This window comes from Athene cunicularia, assembly GCF_003259725.1.
Source record: "Athene cunicularia isolate RWA chromosome 2 unlocalized genomic scaffold, athCun1 chr2_part1, whole genome shotgun sequence".
NCBI lineage: Eukaryota > Metazoa > Chordata > Aves > Strigiformes > Strigidae > Athene > Athene cunicularia.
The window spans coordinates 139,683,300-139,705,283 of NW_020799095.1; the positions used below are offsets into that span (position 1 = coordinate 139,683,300).

At 41.3% G+C, this 21,984-nt stretch overlaps 1 protein-coding gene across 6 annotated transcripts in view; it reads right to left on the minus strand.

Annotated features, from left to right (window-relative positions):
* Positions 1-21,984, minus strand: part of ENPP2 (ectonucleotide pyrophosphatase/phosphodiesterase 2) — a 72,134-nt gene that overhangs the window by 38,605 nt on the left and 11,545 nt on the right. For 2 of the 6 annotated variants that reach the window (XM_026843139.1, XM_026843138.1), the window contains exons 1-8: positions 18,131-18,325; positions 17,725-17,827; positions 11,717-11,872; positions 9,536-9,661; positions 7,491-7,551; positions 6,257-6,354; positions 5,046-5,125; positions 3,763-3,882 (exon numbers count right to left, since the gene is read on the minus strand). In XM_026843139.1, the coding sequence (XP_026698940.1) occupies positions 3,763-3,882; positions 5,046-5,125; positions 6,257-6,354; positions 7,491-7,551; positions 9,536-9,661; positions 11,717-11,872; positions 17,725-17,827; positions 18,131-18,163 (777 nt within the window). In that variant the 5' untranslated portion in view covers positions 18,164-18,325. Of the gene's footprint in view, positions 1-3,762; positions 3,883-5,045; positions 5,126-6,256; positions 6,355-7,490; positions 7,552-9,535; positions 9,662-11,716; positions 11,873-17,724; positions 17,828-17,925; positions 18,002-18,130; positions 18,594-21,984 lie in introns of those variants that run through there. The other 4 variants (XM_026843137.1, XM_026843141.1, XM_026843140.1 and 1 more) reach the window with 4 other exon arrangements.

Genomic DNA, 21,984 nt, shown 5'->3' on the forward strand with positions numbered 1-21,984 from the left:
AAACATGCCTCCTTCTGCTTCCCCCACCAACCAAAGTGATTGCAAAATGTGTTCAGGACAAAAGGTAGATCATAGCTTTCCTCAGAGTCTGGGCTCCTCTGATGTAACTATCCTGTCAATGCTCAGGCTGACGAGGCAAAAAAATGAAAATGAGAAGTTCTTTCTGTAATTGTTAGTCGAAACCAACAAAATACCAGCAAACAGAAAAGCAAAATGGTTTTATGCCAAAGATTAATGTAAAATGTGAAATTTAGATAAAATCAGCAATATTCTGTTAAGAAGTGTAGTGATGTCGTCTAGGGTCTACAGGCATACCTTGCAGACTGTAAAGACAACTTCATACATGTTGTCACTTATCTAGGAATGTCATGGCCCTTTTTAAGGATTATCTCAGCATCTAAAGCTAGGCCCTTTTTGAGGGTTGTATTCTCTTTAAAAGGTTAATAGTGAGGAATAAAACTTCATAGAAGGTTCCCTACACAACCTTCAATACTTTCATAATTAAGATATTTCTGAAGAGAGAGGCATTTCTGGAGCCAAACTCAGACCCAAGCTGGGTAACCCACTGAAGAAGCCTCTCTGTCCCCATTAACCACAGGCTGGCAGTTTTATACCTGTCATCTTCGGACCTTGGGGAGACCAACAGATTATTTCTAAGGAACATGAAATCTCATTTTAAAAAGCAATTTATTGTCTGTAGCATAGGCTTAAACTCACTACATCAAATCAAAGACATGGAAAACTACTGCTTATCAGAAGCCAAAGGCAGCCGAGGCCTAATTTAGTGTTTAAAGTTACTTGGGACGGAAACAGAGTTTCAGTGCCATGAAAAATGAACAGTAAAGTTAGTTTCCCCCCTTGGGAGCATGGGCCCTGATGCTCACCGTTTCTGTGAGATGCTGCAGCAAAATAAGGAGAGGTTCTGCGGCTGTTTTCTGTCAGACGCTTTTGTTTTGAAAACAAGGTGATTTTAAAGCTCATAATAAATCAAGGTTGTATACTAAATCAGAAGACCAGATTTCAGGAAGTTCCACAACAAGCTACAGATCCTCGAAGCAATTCCAAACTACCTTCTCCCCCCTTCTCCTTTTCCTAATGCTCTTAAAATTAATTTCTCGTAATTCCTGGTATAGAAATATTCAGCTACTCATGTGCCAGTTCCCACTGATGTCCATGGTAATCTGGATGTTTCCCAGCAAGATGCTGAGTATTAGAACAAGTAATTACAAAAAAAACCCCAAACACAAACACCAAAAGCCACACATTTTAACAAAGCCATATACAATAGGCCAGTTTCCAGGAACAAGAAAGTATTTCAGAAATTATCAACATTAAATAACATTCTCTTTTAGGCAGTTTTAGCTATAATAGGAGGCTGGGGCTCCCAGACACTTTTCCTGCCTTCCTAGGCAGGAAAATAAAAATTCCCAATTACATGCAAGCCAAGTACCCCTCTGCCATTGTTTGAGTACTCCAGTTTGAGACCCAAGAGCTAAAAATAACCAGATGAATATGTGATATGACAGACAATATTTCTGTGATATGCCGACCAGATTTCCCTTCATCCCTCCTTAATTTTATTGTCTTGTCTTTCAATACTGAGCTATTTTTGGCAGTCTACATCAATGTGATATTTAGAGAAAATTATAAAAAAGAGTTAGAAACAGACTGTATTTAATCCACATATAGATGGAGATAACCTTTTTCTTATAAAAATCTGCAATTCTTTTCTCTGCAATTCTTCCACATGCAGGGAGAGCATCATTTATATCGTAGTTCTGCAAGAGATCTACCACCTCTGTACCCAAACCATTATGGGCACTCTATCAGGTTTGTCAAACTTAGAGGTTTCCCTCATATTAAGTATGTGGGGACTGAATTATAGCCCGTCCTCTACACGTTTCCAGTTTTCCAAAGAAACTTCCAGCTTATTACATTATTTGTATGTTTTTCCTTTTTAGCACTTCTTCAGGTCAGCTGGTTTATTTTATCATCCTTACTTGTGTATGCAACACTCCCCCCCCCATCCTCTGAGGATTTCATCCAGCGTATGGTCATCCACTGTTGTGTAACTTTCTTGAACTCTTCTCAGCTGACATTTTTCAGGACCCTTGTTTACAATACAGAAAAACTTTTATTCTCTGGAGCAGCACAGGTGTTTCTAGTGGATGAGCGTAGGAATTACCAATATTCCCCACTCAACACAGCAGGTGATGAAGTACTTACAGGCTTATATCATACTTTTAAAATATCATGGTTTAAAAATAGAAACATTTGTATAGTCCCCAACAGGTAGTTCCCCACAAACTCCTACCTAATTGTGATTGAGATGCACTATTAAATTTGCAATGTACAATTAAATTACAGCTCCTTAACAAGTCATCACAGAGCAGCTGAGCCACAACAGTGTCTGTGAGCTCGATGCCCGAGTGCAGCAGGCACACTTTGTTAGCTGTGTGGCTCTGGCTGTAGCTTTAGATGGAGGAAGAGGTTACCTGCTGCTGCCCTTTCACTGCTCCTAGTTTTGATCCTGCTTCCTTGCTCACATCTAGGAGGATAATAGCTAGGCAGTTTGCTCACCCTCTGCTCTCTACACAACCCATGCTGAAAGCTAACCCAGGTCTTAACTGGGCAAGGCAGTGACCACGCTCACTGTTATGCTGACAAATTTTACAAGAGCACAAATACCTCATTCTGGCTCAGTTACAGCCAGACACATCTGCCTGTCACTCATCTGCCTGCAGCTCTAAACTGTCTTGTCTCGCATTTGTTGCGGACTAAAACCACATGCAGACAAATAGCACACACAGTTACTAAGCCTAAAACCATCTGAGTAACTTTCTTTAGTCTCTTGGGAAACTTCTGTATTAAGAGATTTGTGGGATGATACTGATCACTTCAGCAAACAGCAATGACAGATTATGAAGTTCCCAAACCCATTCCAATTTCCCCACCTCTATCACCTCACTCTTTTGTGGGTCAGGGAGCTTTTAATCTATACTTCCCTAACCGATTAGTGCAATGAAATGTGCATGCACCTTGGCTGCTTGCACACAAAATGTATTAGTTTAAATTTAAACCCACTTTTGCTGGCAAAGCAAGCCACCACAGCATGCACTAGTAGGGGACCTTCTTAGCTGTAGTAACACAGAAAACTTCGAAGGATGCCATTTCCTTGCCCAGAATGAGGATACAGAGCTAGAGAAACCACCGAGTCCAACACGAATCTAAGAGAGAGGACCTAGTTCAGCCACAGCTGCCGTGCTGAAGGCAGAAATTAATTCACAAACTTCTACAGTCTCTGCAGCAAGTCAGGTAACAGCAAGCACTTGTGGACTTAACAAATAATAATTATGAAGTTGTGCCACGCTATGCTGACAGAACATTAATACTAAAACTGCCACAAGAACATTACTAGGACGAAAGCCTGAGAAATCCATAATGAAAAGGAAACATTATGCCACGGTGACGAAAATAGTGTTAAACTGATGCCTAAAGTGAGGTTATTTCCTAGCCACATCTAATTTATACTTATCAACACAAGCACCTTTCCATAATCAATGGCTTTATTATTCTGAAAAGCAAAAGCCAACTCAAAATGTTACACTAAACTGATAGACACAGGGCCAGCCAGGGGGGGAGCTGAGGTACAAATTGTTCACAGATGTATTTTTTTAATTATTATTATTGGCTATGTTCCACAGCACAGGGGGAGGGGAGGAGAGGGAGGAGGGAAAGAGGAGGAGGGAATCTGAAACTTACTGGTTGACCTCCCCACCATCTGTGATTGAATTTCTCTCGCCCTCGAAGACTGAAGCTGGCATCAAACACTGGGTCATACATCGAATTGCCAACGATTCCATGTGATTCAGGATAAAGTCCCTTTGTGCAGAAGTAGATTAATTAGTAAAATCCTAATGCACACAAATTCAGTTCTTCATAGCTATCTGCAAATACCACTAAATTATTTTAAAATGGGTATCTTTGTAACTGCAGTCCAGAAAAGGTTTTAACTTTAAGATAAGCACATTTAAAACTGGCTGTAGTGGTGAAAACAGTAGGAGATGATTGAATTGTGCTAAAAAGCATAAGAACTCCTGTTACTTGATACTTTGAAGTATTTTCACACTGGTTAAAAGTTAGTTTGAGACCATCTAAAGTAAGCAAAAATTTACAAAAAGAAGATTGATTTGAACTTTCAGTTCCTCATCATTAATTCCCTTTCTGGAAACAATAATTCATTCTCTGGTTGCAAGTGTAACATCAAGCATTTCCATTTTATAATGTTTTATCTTCACCAGAGCCTCTGTGAGATAAGAGTTACTTCCAAGAAAAAAGCGAGGCAAGTCACCCAAAGCCATGGCTTGATATCACAATTTGTCCAGCAGTAAAGGCACTTTAAGAAGTTTCTGCTGTTCATTTCTCCATCTCCTCTTTTCTCATTTAACATTTCTGCAGAGGCTGCAGGAAAAGAAGGGCAAAAAATGCAGCTGCAGGTAGGGAGTCCCTTAGCCCAGCTTTGGGGACACTGTCACATGAGAGCATCTGCATGCCAAGGCGGGGACAGCCTGGCCACCAGCCATGCCACTGGAGTGCAAAGTGATGGTTCGTTTTACTGCAGGGCCAACACAGCATCCAGAAACACTCAGCAGCTGTAAATTTAAGTCAGCTGCTAAGTCAGCCCCACTGACTTCAGCTACTCCAATGAAGGAAGAACTGCTGGTTGTATTCTGGGTAGGATTTCAGGGGTGGTATGTTTTTCCCCCTAGAAAACTGTGTCCTGTAATTACACAGCAGCACAAAACTGCAAAAGCAAGCATAACAAAATGCAGGAAAGCTGTAACACAGTGTATAATGGTGAGATACACGATCTCATAACTCCAAAATACTGAAGAAAATACTGAATATAACTGAAGACTGAAAAGGATAGAGAGTGAATCAGTTTTATTTAAAAAAACACCTAACCTTGCTTCCCACAACCCACATTTCAACAGCAGTGATTTTACCAGCATTTTACCATCAAAAACTCCTTCAAAGGAACTTACAGTAGCAAGGGTGTACAAGTTGGGGAAGGTTTTTGTAGGGTAGACAGGTCTCATGTAAGGAGAATGTGTTCCACAAGATCCTGAAAAATCAATAGTAATTGCAAACATTAGGAAGAGAAACTTTCAGACATGGAAAACAAAATCAGAAGAAGTCATTTGCTTAGTCTCAAAATGCTGCAGAAACTGGTTAAATTTTAACCAATTCAAGTGAACATCCTGCTGCTTAACATTAACAGGTCTTCCCACGGAACAGTAGTAAATTCACTCACACACTCTTTGTACTTCACACTAAACAACCAAAATAACACAGTCAGAGGAGTACAGAACCAGCTACAGTTCTGTAGCTGTTTCATAAACTGTTTTCCTTTCTAAGCTAGTCTTCTTCCAGATTCCAGAGCCGCTGAAAGTATCTTGCTAAGTAAAACAACATGAGAAAACGCAGGCTAATTTTAAGTGGCAAATATACTAAAGCTGCAGTTTAACAGTGGGCTTTGGCCACAGCCCCCCAGATCATAGAATCACTTAGGTTGGAAAAGACATTTAAGATCATTAAGTCAAAGCATAGATGTCTACACAAATACAAGGGTCAGCATACACACAAGGAAAAAAACCCACCACCTTTCAAGGGTATGGGCACACACATACACATGGACAGCAGCTCATGTTGTGTCCAGTACTCCACAAAGGATGCTCACTCCCTCCGCAGTGAGTGCAGGACTGCTCATCGCTGGGGCACGTCCCCAGCCAGTTGTCACACATTCACTTACCCGTATCTTCAACATTTCTGAAACAAGTGGAAAATTCTGAGGGCCTCTCTCAACTAGTTTATACATGATACATAGTGCATGATACATACCACGTACTGAAGATGCATTTCTTTGCTGACAAAACCACATGAAGGTCACTGATTCTGAGCAGCATTCCTCAAAGCAGCAGCTCTCTCCCCACTCTGACTACAGTCTGCTGCTTCAGCCAGGGTGCTTTCAAGCCACCAGTTGTTACCATCTAAACCAAAGGGAACTTCTGCCATTTTGCTCTCATGGAAAAAAAGACTTAATCTTTGCTAGACCTTTCAGTCAGAGGAGCCCTGCGTTTGGCACAGCCCTTCTACCACCAGCTCCACACTGACTTCTGTTGCTCAATGAACAATGAAAACAACTGGGTTGCAAGAGATTGTCTTTTGTTTATTGTAAGAAAACACTTGTACTCACTCAGTTTTTCAATATTGGGCATGACCTTGTTCCCTTTCTTCATATATGATGCACGGAAGCCATCAACAGAGAAGATGATCAAAGGGGGACGAACAAAGCTAAAAGCAAAAGCAGTGGGAGTGTAAGGCAGCATTTCAAAATAATTTTATTTCCACTTGCTCACTGAGACTCCAGAAAATATAAAGTACAGTTACTGCATATGCTACACGTCTATAATTTTTTTTTGCATACTTAACAGACCAGGACAAACTGATAATCTTCACTCAGTAACACGCAGTGTTCACTCAGTCAGTGGAAGGGCTGAGCAGCTAAAAAGCATATAGCCCAAAAAGGCAAGTACTTATAGAAGGAGATGGAGAAGGAAAAAATATAGTATGCCTGAGTACCCACCCTATCATACAATCTGTAGTTAAAAACCACATCTCATGACAGCTGGTCTTCTCTCTTCACAAACAAAAGGCCATGTGGTATTCTGAGTGAGTTTTGTGAGGCATTCTCACATACTAAAGATGACAGTATTTCATGTTATTTTATCACATTTTTATTTTCTAATCAAAATTTGGCAGAGATGTGTCCTGGACAGACACACCTGGACTTTTAGTCACCTGCAGTGGGGGTGAGCAGCCATCACTGTCACCAGGAGAAGCAGAGGCTCCCATCTCCTCCAAACTATCCTCCTGATAGCACAGACTGAGCTGCAACCCAGCACAAGCACCTGAGCAGACACTTTTAAGGATAATAGTGAACCAACTGGTTTCAATAGCGCTTGCTTTCTCAATGTTATTCATGTGCTCAAATACCTCACTAAGTCAAGCCTGTATCCCATTGCAATTTAGGAATTCTTTCATTTAGGAACATAACACTAAAAGTACAAAATTCAATTAAAAAAAAAAAAAAAAAGCCTGAACTGTGTTCACATATGGCTCCACCTAAATTTTATCAAAATCAGAGAAACCTAAACCTTTCCACTGACTTCAAGGAAGTTTGGTTACCTTCCCTGTAAGTGAAGCAGGCAAACCCATCAGCAGGTGATCAAAGACGCATTCATCCAGCAGCTCAAAGGCCAATGCATTACAATATTATCAATCTAATTGTACAAATGGGGAAGCACAGGAAAGCATCCAACCCACAGCCCTTCAGCCTGTGTGACAGGGCCAGCGCAGACATGGGTGTTCAGAGGTCCAGGGCGGAGCCGGGGACCATTGGCCTTGCCCCATTTGTGAAAAACACTTACCCCGCTGGACATTCAGGAGCCTTTATCTCTTCACAGTCATCATCCACCCAATGGGTTTCTCCTACCAGAAAAGTCACATTGCAGTTTCAAAATAATTAAATAAATAATCTGTGGACACAGCTACAGGTCTCACAGAAAATGTCAAAAAAAGGTAAGTCTAGCTCCAGTTAATGGACTGTCTTGTCATACTTCCCATGAATAATGAGCAGGTCTTTTCACAAAGCTGAACAAATGATGTGGTTATATTCTATTCAACAGGAATATCCAAACTAGCACTCCTACAAGTAGCTATTAAAACTGCAGTTAAAAGTGTCCTTTTGGCCGCAGGAGACAGTGGTAACGCTTTAGGCACAGTGGTCATCTATTTTAATTTTTTTATTTTTGATCTGTCAAAAACAGGTAGTGCTGCTTCTGGCTGTGAATTCCCACCCTCCTCCTCACCAGCTCTGATGTCTCCATGAGCTGATTCAGCTGGCTAAAGACATAAAATAAAATTCATTCTGGGGAAGAAAAACAACTCTAAATAGTTTCCAGCTGGTTTAGAGAGCTGATCAGCTCATGGATCAGGTGAGACTCAGACACAGCTAAAAAAAGCATTAATACTCTTTCAGAGCTAGATTAGTTAAAATTACTTTATGTAATCAACTATTTTCTTAAGGTTTTCACTGCTGAATGCTGACTATAGAGTGGCTCATGACTTGCACTTTCACAGGTCAATTGAAAAACAAATTATTAGCTAATCAGGGAACTTGGCACTACTAAAGGAACTGAAGTTCAATTAAAAGAACAAAACAAAAAGCACCATAGAAAAAATCTGCAGAAAATGTGTCCTGCAGCAATTCCAACTGACCGTGACAGGAGGTGGAGGGACAATTTCCAAGAAAAAAAACCCAAAACCAACACACTATCCTCAGATAGGCTAAGGCAGGAATAAAGAGGAAACACTGTTCTCACATAAGGCTTACTCCTGTCAGAAAGCCAGGGTCACTGAGATCATTTGTTATTAGCCAAATGAACAAAGATTATGTACATTAAACCTGGAGACATGTAAATTCCTGTCTTGACCCTTGTAAGAGTCACCTCACAAAAAAGGCAGGAATTGAAAACTATACCAGCATTTAAGTGGTCTCAGCCTTGTGATTCTTTGGGAAAAGGAAGAACATAGTCTATGGGGACTTGCTGGAAGACACATTTAATTTGGATTCCCAACAGCAAAACTCGAGTAAGGAAAAGCCCATTTTCAGTGTATGGATCTGGACTGTTATGATTTCATGAACTTATGCAGTTGGCCAAAATGTGCAAAAGGACATTTCAAACTGTAACCCTCCCACCAGTAAAGTTAATGAATGAAAAAACTAAGAACTAGCTGAGATATAGAAGGACAACCTGTAGTGTTGACTACCAAGAATAAGATGACCTGCTCCAAATGGGAGATACATTACACAAGGCAGTACATGCTTCAAAAGATTGGGGTAAAGGATGAAAATTAAGCCTTCACAGCCCATCCACCCACCAACCGGTGCAGGCTGTACTGCAGTCATGGCCTGTCTAGAATTTGCAAATTACAGCCCTCATCATCTCACAAGTCCTCTCTCACAAGAAACAAAGCCTGCAGGTGTTAGGCCAAGTAGTTTGAGCAGGAGCTTTTGTGGAGAGTGGGAAGAGGTCTTCAAGACAGAGATAACATATCTAGGAATGCTCCATTCCTTCAGAAACTGTCAGGTATCCCTGCTTTCCCTGCGATGCAGACAAATGCATCTAAACACCTCTATGTTTTGCTTTAAATTCTTCATCCACCTACACCTTCTCTTTTTCTATCAGTATCTCTACAGACAAAGGCAACGTCCTTCTACCATCAATAAACTACAAGTATTCACCTCTGGTAGTGCCACAAAAATTACAAATGTGATTCTCCATTCTTTCCCCCCCCCCCTCCAACAAAATCAGAACCAAGAAGGTTCCTCCTTTAGAAGAAAACTCTTTACCCACAGGGCTGTCTTCTATCTGGCTTGGAAAGATAAGAGGTAGAAAGACCAAAGACGTACCTTTGCAAACGACTTGGTAATTAGTACAACAATCTCCTCTACTTAAGCAGTCTTCAGAGCAGTGACAAGCATTGTCATCATTCCTGGTTTCTCCACAGCGATCTTTGGTACATTCCCAGCCCCGAGCTAAAATATTCACAAGGTAAGCAAGAATGAGAGATTATAATCGAATCAAGTAGTACTCACTCAAGCCAGTGACAAAAATCTAGTCATTAAAGTTGGATGTAAAGTTTATGGCCTCATTTGAGTTATTTCAAGACTTCTGAACTAGGCATGTCAACCACAAACAAAAGACCCCTATGTCCTGCAAGTGCAGGAGAGCTCCTCCACCCACACACAGGTGTTGTACTCCAGGTTTTGTACAATCTGAATGCCAGAAAAAGTGTGGAAAGGCATGACAAGAAAGGATCTTGACAGATAAATGGTGGGGCCTGAAGCACAAACTAAGAATTCTAGTGCTTCTTGAGTAATCCATTATTTTTTCCCCAACTACTTGAGCCCCCAGTTCAATCCATAGGAAATAAGAGAAAATTGAAAAGAGACTATGTGGGTGCAAACTGATGCTTTACTTCCATCAGTTCCTTACACAGAGGTCAGATTCAGCACCAACTGCCAAGTTATGAGAAGAGCTGCTCTTCAGAAAAAAGCGTGGCAGGACTGCTGTACAGCACTCCAGCTCTTCTCATCTTGTGAAAGTAGTTAGGAACTAAGGGCCTGTCTAAATTGCAGTGATCTCTCAAGGGCAGTACATCGCTACACTATGGAATAGGACCTAAGGATGTAAGCATATGGTTTTCCACATCCTGGCCCAACCAACAAGAAACTAAAATTCACTTTAGACAAGATGCACCCAGCAATGTCTTCCTTTTCTCCATCATTTGGAGCTTTTTTCTAAAAATATGCAATATTTTGAGATTGTACATGTGATAATTGCCTTAATAAATGCCTATGGGAGTATGTGACAATTCACACAATCCCAAGGGCTATGCAGGTATCCATACGCATATATGGACAGGGTGCAGGGCAGACAGGAGGCTAAGGAACTGAAAATCTGCCCTTTCATAGAAAGCATCTTGTATTGTGCTGAAAGTCTTTAAAAAGAGCCTCTCATTCTGCAGCCATTTACACCAAGGGCAAAACAGTATCGGCCTAAAATTCAAAAGTTTTTGGCCTGAAACCATAGTAGTTCTTCCTATTGGGTTAGCTCACCATTTTTTGGTACCAAGCTATTGAAAGGATATCACTATAAACAGAACTGAGGAAGTCAGGACTCTCAAGCATGGCACATCCATGAGCAATGATATTTTTAACTTCTCTTCTGGCTGCTTAGGAAGTGTAATTCTTTGATAAAGCAAGAAAATATTCAGTGGCAAAAGTAGAAGGCACCTGTGTCAACTCTGACCACTGTGCAAACACTCAAGGAGATGGGCACAACTACTAATTTAAATGCACTGTGCTAAGAAGTAAAACATAACTCATGGCCCTCTTTGAAGTTTTCCTTGCCTATGACTCATGAAAAACACAAAAAGAAATTGAACCTTGTGCTGTATTTCCACCCCCCAGGGTCCCATGAATTGAAGTCAAGTTTTTACCAATGTATTATATGACATCTGGGAACCAGAGTCTGAGGCGAGGGTAACAAGCCCAGCCTGTCACTTGCAGGTCACTCCGAGGGGACCCGTCCTGCTTCAACCCTCCCAGCTTCCGAGGCACCTTCATGAGTAACCGCAATGCACAGCCCAAAAGCAAGCATGAATTGATCCAGTATTAAGTTATCCTTTGGGACAAAAAAGGATGGTTGACACACAGTGACCTACCTCCAGCCTTTACCATGTCTCTCTTCATTGTAACCTAGAGGTTTAAGTGGTGTCTGAACACTGATTATTACTTTTATTTGAGTATCAGAAGATCTATTTTTCATGTAGTATGGATAGTACCCTGCTGCTTCTGTCCTGGAAACCATGGCCAAAACCCAGCAGTGAGGAGTAATAGGTGCGCATCCCTACTGCTCCTTGCAAGGAAGCATGGGCTGTATTTCGGGCTGAGCCAACCCTGCCTGGCAAGGCAAGGCAAGGCTAGGAGGAGGTGCAGGTTATGGCAGGGAGCGCTGGTTTATCATGCGGGTTCCGACTGCTGGCAGAAATCAGGTGCCAGCAGTGCGGGACAGGAGGCCCATCGTACCTGTCTTTAAGCACAGCTCATCAAAGTCAAAGCAGCAGCTGTTGTAGCTCTTGCACAGGTTGTCACAGCGGCAGCCAGGAGGCTCTGCCTCTTGAAGTTCAAAGCATCTGTTCTTGCAGGAGCCAGAGGTACTGATCCAGGGGGAATCTGACAGAACTGTGTGGAACAAGAAACAGGGCAACATCTGTCAGGCTGGCAGCAGTGGGACAGGCAGCTCAGCCCTGAGCCACTCAGATGAGCAAAACCTCGTCTGCCTGCTCTGGGGAAGGAAGCAGAGAGAGGAGAAGGGTTAAAAAAAAAAAAAAAAAAAAAAGAACAAATTCCAAAAATGTTGCTCTTTTTGGGAAGGAAAAGAAAGAAGAAAAAAAAGGAAGCAGCATGCTGTGATAACATCCCGCAAAAAAAACCAGCCCTGGCTTTACTTCTGTAACAATCAAGAGATCATTAGCAGAAATGTATTGAAGTCTCCAAGGCCCCATTCCAGGAGCTGCAGCTATTCCTCAGAAACAGGTCTTTGTTTTCAGAAACCAAGTGACATTTTCATGGCTGGCTGGGCAGTTTGCATAGGAAAGGACTGCAATTAAAGGACTGCAATTAATCTACACGCAGTCAGCAGGACTTGGTTGGCCATACTGGAAGGGGCCAAATCAATGTCAAGCGTGAAAGAAAACTGTAAGATGTTCTATAAATTAATGGTGAAGTAAAGCAAGGCTTTTCGGTAGACTTCTGCAGAGCATTATATTATAAAAACTTATCAAAATACAGAAGTATGTAAAAGATCAATATATTTGATGTGTATAATTAAATGGAGGACTGCCAGTTTGAAAACCATGAATAATGTATTAGATTTCAGTAATCTATTTATCAGTAAGGGCCCTTACTGTCAAAGCTACATGTATTTCTCTCTTCTCAAAACTTACTAATTTTTAGATTTTTCTTATAAGAGAATCCTACATAGCAGCTTATATGAAGCAGGACAATTGTATGCTACTCTCTTGGGTTAATCGTATTTTATGAAATAAAACAATAAATGTATGATATTCTTTAAAAACAGAGGTGTCCCAAGGAAAATTTCACAATGTCTTTTGTTCCTTGAGAGACCTATTAAAATTAAGTGTTTGAAATGGTCTTGGGGTTTGTTTTCTTTTAGACCAGAGCTTGGGTTTGGTAAACCTCGCCATGACTAGCAGTATGATTCTAAGACGACTGATGCAATGGCACTTTTAGGAAACAGCTGATCTGATCTCTTCTTATATATTTTTCCCCTAGTCTTCTACACTGCTGAAAGTTTAGTCTCTACATAAACTGAGGGGAAATCTCTTCCCAGACAAGATGGCATCATCCCAACACTGTGAGAATGGATGGAAAAAATGATAAGGGGGAGTTTGGAGGTGACGCTGTCATAGTTGATGATCCACAAGCTCCCATCCCCAGCACTACTCTTCCACCACTTCCCCTGGAGCGCCACTGGGTTGGACACCAGCATAAACCACTTCAGGGAGCAAGCATGGCAGCAAATCAATACTACAGCAAGATAATGGATAAAAAACCCAAACCTACCATGGGTGCAGTCATGGATCATGACAGTGACAAGTCACATTCATATGACTGCTGGAAAAGGTAGTAGTAGACAACTCTGTCTCTCTGCTTTTGTGTTTTTTTTCAGTCAGGTCAGTAATGCTCGAATCAAGTGACATCATGCACACAGTAAAGTTACACTCTAGAGGAATACATATATATATTCCCTATATATTGCCCTGAAAGTGTGCTCTTAATGAGCCTTCAATATTTTGGCCATCTGGAGTTCCAAGGAGCTAAAGGTCATGTAGCTATGCTGGCAACACACAGATCAGTATTTTCTTTGCTCACATAAATAGGCCACAAAGCCATGTTAGAAATTAATCGCATGAGAATTGTTTCAAAGCATGCTAACTCAGATTTTCAGAGATATGAAGTCTTGTTCCTTATTCTTAATGACAGCTGCTTCCTGCCAAATGCTTCTGAAAATCTGTTACTAAATAATATTTCCACATTATTTAACCTCTTATTCTACTTTTCTTTTTGGAAGATAGGTCACAGATCCAGTGAACTGCAAATCAAAGGTATTATGGACTCAGAGGTATTACATACTAGCATACACTATATATCCCTTACACTTGCATTGCCCTCTTCATTTCAAAGGGATGAGAGTGGGATCATTTCAGAAGGTCAAAAACCACATGTCAACATGCATTTAGGAAAGAGAAGGTGTAAATCTGACTGCAGATTACATAAGGGATAGAGTCAACTGTAGCTCAAGGAATGTCTAGCTGTTGTAAAGAGCAGCTCATTTATCAGGAAACCACTGGAACAAATTGCTCACAGAGGCTGTGCAGTCTGATCTTGGAGATTTTGAAGAACAGGTTAGACCATGACCTGTCAGGAGCACTTCAGGAATAACTGACCATGTCTTGGGATACAGAGAAGGTCTACACAGCTGTTCAAGGTCCCTTCTAGCTCCATCTTCTATAATTGCAAGTAGGGTTTCCATTTCACATAAGAAAGGTTTAGCCCAGCTACCTTGCCTGTTATTTTTTCACATCTCTTGACAACCACTTTATTACTGATGTGACAAATTATCCCGTATTACTTAGCAAATTCAAGACACACCTCCTGAGTCAATGTAGGACACTTTCCATATAGCAATACAAAAGAGGACTTGGTTTAATTCCTCTGATCTCTGAATACATCAAGACTGTTCCTTTGTTTATCATGCTTGACCTTGCCTTTGCAGCCAGACCATGATTTTCAGGTCGTTCACAATGCCATGGCACAGGTACTGGTGCATGCAGAATAGTTTGAAAATATATCATCAGGACCTCCATTCCTGATGAGCATTTTCAGATTAACAGAAACCCTTGTACAGAACAAACTTACACAATTTCAAAAAACTTTTCAGTATTCCTGCATCCCTCTAACAGCTCCTGCAGTCAGAGGGACCTGAAGATCCTGCCCTCCTTATTTAATACATAAAGCTTATCACATCCCTTTCCATGCATTCTTTTTTTGGCCAAATAAGCTCAAAACCACCATCTAACGATTGTCTCATGTCAGAGGTTAGAGAGAGAAGTTACATAGGGTCTTCCTGATTTGGTCCATGGAGGTTATTACATTTCCATTGTAAATGTGTTATATCTGCCTTGGAAAGTGCCATATCAAACTACTTGCTCTGATTCTATCTGATTACAATATTTAATTTTTTTATTTTTTTTTTTAATCAAACCCATTTATTTCCAGTAGTATTTCAGTGATAGGACTACACAATATAGACATGCATATATAGTTGTTACAGGAAGGAGACTATCTGGTAAGAATCTGCCATTTTGGATTCTATACAGAACCTATATGGATCAACCAAATACCTGTACAAAATATCTGGAACACCAGTTTTACTAGATTATATTCATATAATGAACTTGCATTTCATTTTTGCAGAATGCCATTACAATGAGTAAAATTTCAATGAAAAGTGACTTAAAGTAAAAAACACATGTTATCTGTTCCAATACAAGAAAGATATGCCTCCATGTTTAAGGACACACTTCAAAATTCAGTGAGAAAGGATAGAAAAACTACAGTATTTCTTCTTCCAAAATTTAATCTATCATCCTATCATGACCAAGGAACATGCTTCAGGAGACTACCAAGGCCATTTTCCATGAAAGAGCTTACAAAGATGTCTAGAAAGTTCATAAAGCAAAAAAATTACAAAGGCAAAGTTATGAAAAAATGGGAGCCTTGGTTCTCTAATCTCTTTTAGAAATTTCAAATCAACACATTATTTCAATTGAATATTTTTTTTTTGGTACAAATATTAAATATCTTAAATATATAAAGGCTTATATATCTGTACACTGTAAAAAGAGATCAAGAAGGGATTTTTAAACATTATGGCACTTCTTTGACCTGCATTTATAAGGGACTAGGAAAAAAATACCACATTGTTTTTGACTCAGAGGAGTTCTATGCTAGATGAAAACCAAAGTTTGCTTACAATCATGGCATACCTCCGGAGAATAAGAAAATGGTCTATACAGCAATGGTTGATAAAGAGAGTGTTTTGTCAATCCAAAACAATTAATTCTAAACATCAAGAAACTTGGAAATAAATAAGACAAGGAAGTTGGAAAAGAATTTATGCTAATTTTTTATTCTGGATATTTCATTGCACTGGACTTCTGATTAAGTATAACTGGAAGTCATGCAATCAGGAGAGCCTAAATAGGTTCTTTGATCACAGTGCTTTTAGTTTATTAAGCGCTTCTCCAATCTAACATTTTACTTTCTCCTTTAGACATACAGGACTATAATACTTTTTACTGCAACAAAAGTAACCAAGCTGCAGAAACACAGAAGTGACAAAACACTCCAATACTTTCCCATCTCTCATTGTTGCACCCTGGACTGGACTATTTCAATACCAGGGGCTGGTCCAATCCCACCTGTAAGCAAATTCTCAACAGACTTGCCAAAAGTACCCCTACTCCTGCCCTCTTGCAAGAGATCCTGTATTTCTTCCTATTTTCCTTGACATTGAGCTAAACCCCCTGCTAGTGGAAACAGCAGGCAGCTGCTGACCCAGCCCTGGTGGTGTTGACCAGCGCTGGTTGGCTCAGCAGAGCTGGCACTGATGAGCTGCAGTGGGTCCCCAGTATCAGAACTTCGGGACTTCAGTGAAACTCAGCGGAGCAGCCCTGCCCTAAAGCCGAGACTGTCACCAGCGAAAGCAAAGCAACCGGCAGTCAGGTGCTGAAGACATGAAAGGCAAATCCTTCACATCACTATTACACACGCTACGCATCGGCTCTCCAGTTCATGCACTCGGGGATAAAAATAGAAATACATTTGTTTTTCAAACAAAATGTTTACTGTTCTATAAAGCTCAAAAGCAACAGTCATTATCTTTTTGATTACCTAAAATGCCTCTGCTGAGTGATCAGCAGCCCTGATAGTGGCTGTGATTAGACAGCAATCCCTGTGAAAGACCGGGGAGGGGGGGTAGGGCTGGGGAGGAGAGAGGGACACATATATTACCAGGAACACAACAAACTCTGGCCACGGCAAACAATTTTATAATTAAAATTCACAAGCTATCATTACAGACGGGTACTGCAAATGAAACCCTTTCACTTCAGTTATATTAACCAACTCTAAGTCAGTGACCACAGGTTTTCTTTCTCCTGCCAAAGGAAGGAACAGAGACACAAGTCAAGCCTACCTTTTTATTTTTAAAAAAAAAAAAAAAAAAAAAAAAGACTAGTTTTCCATTTTATATATTTTTCCACTTGGACTATGTCTGAGCTCACAAAACCCTATACTGCCCCAGAACACAAACAACAGTCCCTTCTGTGGCATGTTCTTGCTTTCCTCCAAAGAAAAAAGTAGGAGGTGAAAGAAAAACAGCGGACTCGGTGACAGCACATCTGCGGGAACACCTGCTCTCCTCTCCCCGGCCCTCTCCGCCGTCAGATGTCTGCCGTCTACTGTTCACAAACCAGCATGACCTCAGGAGCCACAGAAATCCCAAAAGCTTTTCTCACCAGCGCCTCTTGAAAGCATTAATCAAGTTTCTCGAAACCGCTTCAACAGCTACCAAAATAAAACCAGTACCCTTAAACCCACCGGGGAGTTTCTCTTAGCTCTAGAAGGAAACTGTGCAGAGCCCAAAACATGGCAAATACTATGTAGGAGCTGATGAGACCGGTCTCTGTGAGACTGACAGTGCTCAGTCCTAAAATAAGCTAGATTTTCCATAGTCACATGCACACAGAGCAGAAGTTTAAGTAAATAGGAGACCTATAGGTGAGTCCCAAAGGTCAACTGACTCCAGCTCGGCAAGTTATTTATTCTTCTCTATATCCTAGAGGGAAAAGGAACAAGCAAACTACTGTTTTGGAGTAGGAGCGGTTTCTAACCGCAGTATATAACATAAGGGTATTGCGAGGTACAATTTATGTCCGTTACTGTACCTGAGACTGGGCCCTCATCCCATTCTTCAGATCTCCTAAATCGATGTGTTGTAAATCCCATGCAGACATTTACTCCAAAGGCAAAAGCAAATAAAGATATAACCTGCAAAAGTAAAACAGCAAAGTAAGCAAACTGTGCAAAAAGCAGGACTCTCGAGCTCAGAGCATTACGATTAAAGGGACAGAGATGGTCCTCTGTACATTCGAGCTCCCCAGCACTGCAGTTCCCATCACTGGAGCAGCAGCTGACAGCGTCACCGTTGGAGAGTAACACAAACCAGAAGGGGTTTATGAATAAAACATCTCTTTCTGAAGCTGAAACGCTCCTTTTTGTAGGAGCTTATTCAGGAGAGACGGGCTACTCCTCCTCTAAAAGCAAACACGCTCCGCTCCTCTCCTCCCCTACCTGGTGCGAGTGGACGCAGCCCTTCTTAGCCATACTAGAGGATTCTTGAAAAGCCTGCGCGGCACCCTGGCCTTTTCTTTATAGTGAGCGCAGAGCTCTGTTTGCTCTGGGAGTTCGGGCTATTAGCTACAAGTAATCCCACCTGGTGAGGTTGACAGGCTCGTGTGATTTGTCCAGGGGGCGATTTCATCATGTTTCACTCACAAATCGCAGCTCCGAGTGCAAGAAGCTCCAGGCATCATCCCTCGCTGCGCCCTCCCCCCAAACACACACACGCACGCTTTTATGTGGTTTCCTCTGGCAGAGCAGGGCTTTCTTATGTTGCGGCGGCCAATAGCTGTTCCTGCTCATTTTATTCTCCTTGCAAAAGTAACATGGTTAAAAGAGAAACCAAATGCGTCTCCATCTGGCTCAGAGAAGAAGGGGGGGAAGCTCATTCGGGGCTGCGAGATGAAAATATCCCGATGCCACCCTCCAGGGTCGCCCAACGTTGCGGGCGCCGCAGGTCGGTGGGCTCGGCCGACGGGGTCAGCACGCAGCCACAGCTCCCGACCTCGCCACGCCGGGTGGGCTTTGGGGAGCTCAGGTGCCACTCTCATTCTCCAAGGGTGCTCCTGAAGTTTCTAACTGGGTTGCAGAGCAGAATGCCCCCCAAACTGGGGACACCTTCAGAGCGGGGGGTCATTTTTCCGCGCTGTTATCCCGTGTCGCTGTGGCGGTGCAAGGCTCGGATCGATGGAAACGCAAGCAGTTTTATCTGAATAGCTGGAAACCGCGGACTTCCAGAAAGGAAGGGAAGTGACACGTTCCCTCTGCCCCACATTTTCTCATTTTCATCAACAACAGAAAGCTCGGCTGTTTAGATAAGCACTTCTATTTACAAAGCAAATGATAATACTGAGCAGAATTACGGTTCAAATCGGTGGCTTAAATATTATTTGCCAAGACAAATTATTTACCAGGTTAGTTTGCTACTTTTTTTTTCACTGATGAAAGCTTCTTTCATTAAAGTGTTTACTAACAATTACATTTAAAGGGACGGAGTCAAGATTTGTAAGCCCTTGGATGGACTGAGCTTCCCTTGGGACCTGTCCCATATTCTGTACTGGCGTTAAGAAACACGGTACAGTTTTCTTTAAACTATCTTGCAATACAATTTTGAGCTTTATTTAGAGGTACCTTTTACCTGCTGTAATATCTGTCCTTCCCCACCATGTAGCTTTACAGGGCAGTGGCTAAAAAAGCCCTCTTCTTTGCTACCCACATCTTATCAGCCTGCCAGCCTTTGCTAGGAGCTGATCCTTTTTTATGCAGTTTCTTAAAAAAAAAAAAAAAAAAAAAAAGGGGCATCTTTGCACTGCAAGCCTCAGGGCCTTAGCCTGAGACCTACATCTTAACTACACTAGAACATCAGATTCCTCTCCCTTGTAACAGACCAGGACTGTGAAGTCAAGACCCATCTTCTAATGTTCACTTCACCACTACCTGGGTTGAAAATTAAATAGGTTGCAATAGGCAATATTTTTCTTGTAAAAAAAACTGCACAGAGGTCTAGAGAAAAGTAATCACCAAAACTTTTACTAGCTGTTCCTATAAAATCCTGCAGCCTTAGCCTCTGGTATATGCTGTGGTTAAACAACTTCACCCCCAAGCACTAGGTAAGTACAGCAGTGTGTGATAGCAGAGAAAGGAAACCAAAGATTTTACAAATAAAATCACTCAATGCTGTTGCCTACATATCTCAGATAATGAAGTACATGTTTTCATGGGTAAAACATGGGAATCAGCAGCCCCAAGCTTTCCTCCAGCCTGGGACGCTCAGCTCACTGTGTGATCCAGGCAAAACACAACTGAATTTTCAAATCTGGTGGCCAGTTTTGAGTGGCCAAGACAATACGTTCAGCCTCATTTTCAGAGATGCTGAGCCTTTGCTGTTCCTGCATACCTTCCTAACACACAGGTGCTCAGTTCTTTTGAAAGAAAATTCCTACATAAGTTAAAAATGGCCACCCAGAAAAATAAAGCAAGAAACAAAGCCAAAAAATACAGCATCATGGATGACTTCTACTGATTTGAAAGTATGTATTTCATTTTTCCATTCATGTAACCTCTCCAGAGCTTGTAAACTGCACAATTTCACATAAATGGAGGAGTTCATTTTATGTTTCCTGGTCCTTGCTACAAATATATTATATTAATTAATCTCCTTTGTAATATCCTTTAGAATTATAGATGATGACGACTCTGAAACTGCTAATCTTTTTCATATGTGTTATGTAAGACACATTTTCCAGTAGCTCTGAACTGACCACATACTCAGATGCACAATCATCTTTGTGTCACAAGGATTCTGCCTGAAGCCACCCCACAGATGCACAAGGAACTTATTAGAATAAGCAAGGTCTAATGATTTTGCTCAGGCAAAATTTCACTGTAGGGATCACTGGCAATTAACTTCTTCAGCAATTAATAGCCATTTTACTCATCAAAAAAGGAAAGACTAAAGCTGAACTAATGTACTCCTGGCCCAAGAATGCAGTGGTTCAGTCTAAGTTTTAGTGCTTAAATGAAACACATTCCTTTATAAAGGAATTTTAACAAAACCAACAGAATATGAAATGCCTCTTCATCACTTATTGTGCATAAGAATTGTACTTTGGCTTTTATGGCTTATATAATCATAGTGATTCTTATTTAACTCGGGATGCAAAACTTCCAACCAGCCACTAGGTGCCACTTCACATGAGAAGTTCTTACTGTATCATTTCCACAGTTAACAAGCATTCCTGTTCTGCTGTTCCACAGAATTAATATACGAAAAGCAACATTTACAGCCTTATCTAAAACTGATTTTTCTTGAGTGTTTTTTTTCATGAGAAAAGAAAATGCAGAGAAATCAAATATGTTAGCTGAGTCAGAGGTGGGGGATGGAATGGACTCCAGAGAAATGAACATTTTAGCTACTCATCTCCACTTTGCTCTGTATGCTGGATGCAGCCACAACGGGTGACCAGGGGGGCAGGGTGAAAGCCTCCAGTATGCTTGACAGCAGCATGAAAGGCAGAAAGGTGAAGGACTTCTCCAAAGGGCCCCAGAGCTCTCACCCCTGCAAACACAGCTTCCACATATAGTTGTAGTCAAAAAAAACAGTTGGGTACATGAAATAGCAATTTCGAAGAACAACCTTTTGATAAACTATAGAAATTCAAGCAGTGTCCACATGAAGCCTCCTCAGATACAAGTACTGTGAAACCAAATAAGCTTCCAGCAGCAGAAGTGAACATGGGAAGATGCAAGTACCTGGCTGAAAACACCCTGAGGCCTTTTAGCAAAACCAGAGGCACAACATAACAAGAGCAGCTGATTCGTGTGTTTAAAGGACTTTAAACCATATTTTTATATGACTTTGTAGATCAAAACCAAGTATCTTTGGCATTCAGCCAGTGCACTGACTGATAAAAAGAAGGAAAGGAAAGCAAGCGTGTGAGGGCAAGGACAGAAAAAGGACAGCAAAGCCAGCCAGAATCAGCAGTCTGATGACAAAAAAGAGAGGTGAGAAGAGTAAGAGTAGTGCAGGAGGGCGATGACCTTCGATGAGCAGTCCCTCGGTAGAGATCAGCCAAGGATTGAGGCTACAGCCACATACAGGAGGCCAGAAACATGATTGCACAGCCTGGATATGCAGGGAAAAATACACAAGAGTTGCTGAAGGACAAGGGAGCTCTATCTGCTTGGCTTGTAATAGCACCACTGAAGATCCACAAACAGGGTCACTGAGAAGTCCTCTTTACCTGATGGAGGCAAAACACTCCATCCAGTGATAGATTTCAAATGGCTGGCAATGTGATCATAAA